The sequence below is a fragment of the Uranotaenia lowii genome, unplaced genomic scaffold, assembly GCF_029784155.1.
Source record: "Uranotaenia lowii strain MFRU-FL unplaced genomic scaffold, ASM2978415v1 HiC_scaffold_854, whole genome shotgun sequence".
NCBI classification, from domain to species: Eukaryota; Metazoa; Arthropoda; class Insecta; order Diptera; family Culicidae; genus Uranotaenia; species Uranotaenia lowii.
The window spans coordinates 13,468-20,832 of NW_026598816.1; the positions used below are offsets into that span (position 1 = coordinate 13,468).

A 7,365-nucleotide genomic window follows, 5' to 3' on the forward strand; every position below is an offset into this window, starting at 1 on the left:
AACGTAATTTGGATGTAAACGTTCCTCTGAATTCAATAGATGATATATTTTTGGATGTAGAAAATTTGACAACTTCAATAGTCAATGCTAAAGCCGCTTCAATACCCAAAGTTATACATAAATTTAATCAACCTTTGATCGATGATGATCTTCAGTTTTTGATACGACTGAAAAATATTCGTCGACGCCAATATCAACGTACTAGGGATTTTTATTTGAAATTTATTTTTGCAACTTTCAAAAAGAGATCAAACGTTGTTTAAATTTTATTCGTAATGAAAATTTTGCAAAAGCAGTAGATGACATAAAACCCTACTCAAAGCCATTTTGGAAACTACACAAATAACACACGACGTATTACAGGACACGACACTTAACGTTCTTACTAACGGAAAAAAAGGAACTAAAATTACCTTTTTGTCGACCGGTTTCGGGCTCGATGTTGCCCATCTACAGGACGATGTCCGACTGATTCCGCAGAAGAAAAACACTAACACAGCATCATACTATCACGTAGTATTTGTCGAAGAGGGGTTGGTTTTTATACATTTTTGTTTGCCAAGTTGAAAAGCGGCGAAATGATAGGCGCGTCATCCTCGTTCATTAAAGGCCTCTCTGAAGTCGAGATGTACATCGATTCCCAGGCATTTAAATGTGACGCTTTTCGAACACATTTTTTGAATTTCACCTTTTCCCAATCTATGGAATGGTTGAATTCTGATGCATGGGCGGCTACACTGGATTCGTTGGATCTGTTGTTTTCTACGGCGTTTTTATGCTCCTTTATCTGTGTTTTAAATTTGCGCCTTGTTTGGCCAATATAGACCGCCGGGCAGGCCTCGCAAGGTATCTCGTAGATACCAGATCTTTCCTCCGGAGGCACCTTATCCTTCAGTGAAACCAAACAATCTTTTAGGGTGTTGGAACTTTTGTAAGCCACTTTCAAACCGTGGTTGGAGAGGATCTTCCACCCACCACTGACCAATGGCATTCGGAAGATCCTCTCCAACCACGGTTTGAAAGTGGCTTACAAAAATTCCAACACCCTAAAAGATTGTTTGGTTTCACTAAAGGATAAGGTGCCTCCGGAGGAAAGATCTGGTATCTACGAGATACCTTGCGAGGCCTGCCCGGCGGTCTATATTGGCCAAACAAGGCGCAAATTTAAAACACGGATAAAGGAGCATAAAAACGCCTTAGAAAACAACAGATCCAACGAATCCAGTGTAGCCGCCCATGCATCAGAATTCAACCATTCCATAGATTGGGAAAAGGTGAAATTCAAAAAATGTGTTCGAAAAGCGTCACATTTAAATGCCTGGGAATCGATGTACATCTCGACTTCAGAGAGGCCTTTAATGAACGAGGATGACGCGCCTATCATTTCGCCGCTTTTCAACTTGGCAAACAAAAATGTATAAAAACCAACCCCTCTTCGACAAATACTACGTGATAGTATGATGCTGTGTTAGTGTTTTTCTTCTGCGGAATCAGTCGGACATCGTCCTGTAGATGGGCAACATCGAGCCCGAAACCGGTCGACAAAAAGGTAATTTTAGTTCCTTTTTTTCCGTTAGTAAGAACGTTAAGTGTCGTGTCCTGTAATACGTCGTGTGTTATTTGTGTAGTTAAAAGTTCTTACGTTGGCACCAACCACTAAAATGAGCCATTTTGGAAATTATCTTAAATTCTTAAAAATACCCAGAAGCCAATTCCTACTTTGAAATATGGGGATAAACTTCTTTTAACTTGTGCAGAAAAAGCTGCAATTAGCTCAACAATTTAAGTCTGCTCATGATTTTCATTTAAACGTTGTTAGTCCAATTGATGCTCAAATTTCCCTTGAATTTGATGATTTCTTTCTAAACAAAATGTGTTTGAAAGTTCTTGTGGGACAAATATTGATGAACTTAAATATATTTTCAAAAAATTTAAAAATATGAAAGCTCCAGGGGAAGATGGGATTATCTATATTCTTGTTAAAAAATTGCCTGCATGCACTTTAATTTTTTTAGTTAAAACTTCAATAAATGTTTTCACTTGGATTATTTTCCCAATAAATGGAAAAATGCCAAAGTAACTCCATTATTGAAACCTGGAAAATGTGCTTCAGAGAGCCTTCAAGTTATCGACCAATTAGTTTGCTTCTTTCTTTAAGTATACTAACTATTTGAGAGAGTTATTTTGAAAAGAATGATGATTCACATTAATCAGAATTCTATTTTCCCTGATGAACAATTTGGTTTTCGCAATGGACACTCTAAAGGGTGATACGGTCAAAATTTGGTCAATATCAATTAGACGAATTTCTTTCAATTTTGCATTTGAAAAAACCTGAACACCCCTCATTTTGAAGGTGTGTGTGTAAAATGTTGCTCCAATTTTGATTTTGGAATTCACTCTTCAGTTGTCAAAATGCTGTCCAAGGAAGAAGAGCAGCGTATCAAAATTTCGCTCGCGCAGCTCGAAAATCCGAGCTACTCGCACGCAAAGCTGGCAAAATCGCTGAACGTTGCCAAATCAACCGTTACCAATGTAATTAAAGTGTTTGGGGAACGTTTGTCGACAGCCAGGAAGTCTGGATCGGGGGGAAATCGAAAACCGAAAGAGAGTTGCCGGCTGTTTCAAGCGAAACCCTAACCTCTACAACCGTGCAGCGAGCCAAAAAACGAGCCGGACTATCGACTTACAAGAAGGTAGTGACTCCAAATCGCGATGATAAACAAAATACGACGGCCAAAGCGCGATCCCGGAGGCTATACACGACGATGCTGACGAAGTTTGACTGCGTGGTAATGGACAACGAAACCTACGTCAAAGCCGACTACAAGCAGCTTTCGGGACAGGAGTTTTATACGGCAAAAGGAAGGGGAAAGGTAGCAGATATTTTCAAGCACATGAAACTGTTAAAGGTCACGAAGAAATATCTGGTTTGGCAAGCCATCTGTACCTGTGGCTTGAAAAGCAGCATTTTCATAGCTTCCGGGACTGTCAACCAAGAAATTTACGTGAAAGAGTGTTTGAATAAATTTCTGCTGCCTTTCCTGAAGAAACACGGTTGTTCCGTACTGTTTTGGCCGGATTTGGCATCTTGCCATTACGGTTAAAAGGCCATGGAGTGGTACGCCGCCAACAACGTGCAGTTCCCAAGGACAATAACCCTCCCAACACGCCAAAGCTCCGCCCAATTGAGAAATACTGGGCTATTGTCATGTGGAACCTAACGAAGACCAAAAGAACTGCTAAGGACGAGCAGCAGTTCAAGGCAAACTGGCTTTCTGCGGCGAAGAAGGTGGACAAGCTGGCTGTACAAAATCTGATGGCAGGGGTAAAGCGTAAGGCCCGGCAATTCGGATTTGGAAAGGCGGAAGCCTAACTGAATATTTTTCCTGAATTTTATACTAATTAAACTTGAAAAAAAAATTCAATTTGATTTTTTAAATAAACGATTTACACGCGTTTTCCCTTGACCAAATTTAGACCGTATCACTCTTTACTACACATCATATTTTGAGTGTAACTAATATGATTAACGCTAGCAAATCTGAAGGTTATTCAACTGGCGTTGCTCTTCTAGATATTGAAAAAGCTTTTGACAGTGTTTAGCACAAAGGTTTAGTAGCTTAATTAGCTAAATTTGATTTTCCTGTATATCTCACCAAAATTATTCAAAATTATTTGAAGATACGATCGACATGAAAGTGTTAATGTGTCTCTAATTAAGCCAAAAAAAAAATTCAAAATTATTTGACTTGCTGATCCTTACAAGTAAGCTATCAAAATTCATGCTCTGAAAGGACACCCATTAGAGCTGGTGTCCCTCAGGGTAGTATACTTGGGCCAATTTTATACAATATTTTTACTTCTGATCTTCCTGATGTACCAGAAGGAAAAGGAAGAAGATTATTTGCTGATGATACTTTGCTTTCAGCCAAAGGTCGAAATTTACGGGTAGTACGCAGTAGATTGCAACAAAATTTAAATTCCTTTTTGAATTACTTGAAAATGTGGAAAATCTCTCCTAACGCAAAACTCAACTTTTTTTATTTCCCCATAAGCCAAGAGCAAATTTTTTTAAACCAAATGAAAATCATTCCATAACTTTAAATGGGGTTTCATTAGAATGGTCTCATCACGTGAAGTACTTGGGACTCACATTGAAGATATTCAATCTAAATGTAATAAATACACTAAATCTCTTTATTCTCTCATCAACAGGAAATCCAGACTCTGCCTGAGGAATAAGATGCTTATCTACAAACAGGTGTTCCGACCACACCAGCGATAATATATGCAGTTCCGATTTCGTCTACCTGCTGCGCGACGAGGAAAAAAGCCATCCAGAGGATTCAGAACAAGGTTCTGAAAATGATTTTGCGGCTTCCACCTTGGCACAGCACCGAAGATCTTCATCGGATTGCGGGCATGGAATCTATCGAAGAGATGGCCAACAAAATCATCTCCAACTTCAGAGGAAAATCGATGCAGTCTTCCATCGCAGAGATTCGTTCTCTCTATAATTAGTCTAATTTTAGGATAGTTTTAGTTTTTAGTTGTAAGTTTAAAATATTTTTGACATTACAGGATGTTCTCCTACATAAAAAAACTTGATTGCGCTCAGCAAATTTAAGTCGAAAAAATAAATTTTAGTGATTAGTAAACTATAGGGCTCTGGACAGTTCGTTATTGAACTGAACACCTAATTTAATGTAATAATGTAATATAAATGTATTGATGGACTGGTACGAATAAAGACATATTTAAAAATAGAAAAAAATGCGCTGTTGGCTTATTTGTGGATTAAAAAAAATTCTGTTGTTTACACTTTAAGAAAAGCTTTAGGTGGTAAATAAATCTAGGAGTTGAGTCAATTTAAAGAGAAAAAAAGCTATTAAGTATAATTTCCATGAAAATAATAACTTTCTGGAATCAACATAAAGAATCAACTTTAATAATGATGTATATTTAAATTTTGGATGTATGACTTTCGAAAGATTTAGCAGCATTCAACTAGCAATCATCATAGTTAGCGGAGTTAAAAAAATAGAAATAAAAGGAGAAAAGGAATATTGCATAGGTAATATTTATAATGAATCTTTAATAAAAATAACATAATTTATGTTTTTTTATGTTACCTTACATTTTTTGAGCCTCAGCCAGATTCAGGTGCATTGATAATTATGAAAATGTGAAATATATCAATTGGATAGTAATTGTCGTCATCTTTACTGATCTTCTCTTATTGGGAGCAACTGTTAATGAAGAAATAGATAGGTAGACTTTATTTAACAATGTTCAGGATTAAAAAATGTCGCGACATGTCCGAGGGCATTTTTCTGTTTCATCTATAAATCTGAAGTTTAAACGATTGTTTCCTTTGAAGGTTAGTCCGTTAAACTGTTCCGTTGAAAATTAGCAAGCGATTGTGGCTTTTCCAATTTTTTAATACTTTATATAGTGACTCAGACCATGTCCGTGAAGTTTTAAGCTCTGTGTGAATTTTAACACCAGCTAGGCAGATAAATTGTACGAACTTAATCATCAGTGTTTGCTTATATTAACAAAAATAGATCAATAGTTTTTAATAACCCCACCGAAAATGACAAACAAAGATTCGTAAACAAGATGACTAATTAGCCCCTACCCGGTTAATTATTCAGTGATAATTGCCTCCTTCAACGGTAAACAAGCGCTAATGTTTTCCGCAGGGTCATTCCGTGAGCAACAATGTGGTGTGGTGGTCATGTTTTCCAAACGACTGGGTCATGTTTTCACCTTCAAGCGGAAACCGGTGGTGCTTCGGGATTCCTTCCATTTGGCTGTTCGACCCTGTAAGATTTTGGTTCACTTTTATTTAAGGTTAATTTTTGATAATTTCTTTTTGGTGCCCATTTCAGATCTTATTCTCGGACTACCGTTCGGGATATTTCCACTGTCGAATGTCTTCGATCGAAGCCCTGAACACCTTCGGTTGAAAAGATGCTCCCTCCGAGTTCTCCACAATTTGGTAGTGATTATTGCAGGATTTGCGTTGACCATTTGGGAGCTGCTAAGGCTAGGCAACGTTGGAATAAGTGCTAAGAACATCAATGGCCTGGTATTTTTTGCAGACACAACGCTCATCAATATACTGTTTTTCCATCTGGCAAGCCGATGGAACCAACTTGCACTGCTATGGGACCAGGTTGATCGCATTTTTGAGACTGATACCTACCGGATCGAAAGCTGGTGGACATTGCGTCGGCGCCTTTCGGTGGTGGCTGGGGTTCTGATAACCTGTGCCATAGGTTCGTTACTATTTTTTTTTTTAAATTGGGAATCATATATTACATTTGATTTCGTTCGTAGGTGAACATCTCTTGGCCTGCGCAAACATGATAAATGATCAGCAGCACGAAATACAAATTTGCGGATGGACAAACATAAGCGACCCTTTCCGACACTTTGCCTTGCGCAAATTTTCTAATGTTTATAGCTATTTTCCGTACAGTACAGTTACAGGAGTATTTTTTGTGTAAGTGATTTAAAACGATTATAGTCTTTAAATGCACCCTGAGCTCAGCTGTGGATCTGTTGGTCATTCTTGATTATGATTTCATTATGAATTTATTTTTTAAGGAAGACACTGAATCAATTCTTTTTATTTAAACTCAAAATTTATACTTTATACTTTATGTTTTCAAAAGTCACATATTTAGAATATGAATTAAATTATGGTAACAATTGTTGAAATTTTGATATCAAGACTTACTTTAGCCGACGACCGTGGCCTAGAGGATAGCGTTCAAGTCTTCCAAACCAGAGGTCATGAGATCGAATCCGGTCACGGCATTCATAGTACACTTTCTGTGGGTCGGTGGTTTTAGCGTTTGAAAGTTGCTAGCCATCTTATCCTTGAAAGATGTACGCCTTAGAGTTTAGTAAATTAGATCTCTTCTAAGAAACATGAAGTTTCACTGAGATCCTATATGTGTGTGTTCGTTTACATATAGCGAGAGCGTCAATGATCATTTTATAACAAATCTCTTTGTGCATAAAAGTTTCTCAATAATCATGCGTCGTGAATTTACAAATGCAATAACTGGAACGTTATCACCTTATTAGGAATTCTCACATGAAAACTAGCGCCGATATTGGATAATACAACATATTTAGGACAGCTTCATCCTTCTGCAACGTTAATTACTCATTGTCAAAGTCGTGTTTGAAATCTTCAACAAATTTTCTTCATTTTAAATTTGCGGCTCCATTTTATTTTTTAATCCTCTTTGAAAAACAAATATATTTTTTTCGGCATTAATTATTTATTTAGATTAGTGGTCAATTAAGTTGAAAGTTGACGAAAATTGTAAATATTATGAATAA

The 7,365-nt window shown here is 37.2% G+C and overlaps 1 protein-coding gene across 1 annotated transcript; it reads left to right on the plus strand.

Moving 5' to 3' along the window:
• Positions 1–5,710: 5,710 nt before the first annotated feature.
• On the plus strand, positions 5,711–6,514 carry LOC129760933 (gustatory receptor for sugar taste 64a-like; the record flags this gene model as incomplete). Its single annotated transcript, XM_055758616.1, has 3 exons — positions 5,711–5,831; positions 5,898–6,287; positions 6,349–6,514. Coding segments are annotated over exons 1-3 (644 nt in total), but the record flags the coding sequence as incomplete, so codon positions are not given.
• Positions 6,515–7,365: the final 851 nt, after the last annotated feature.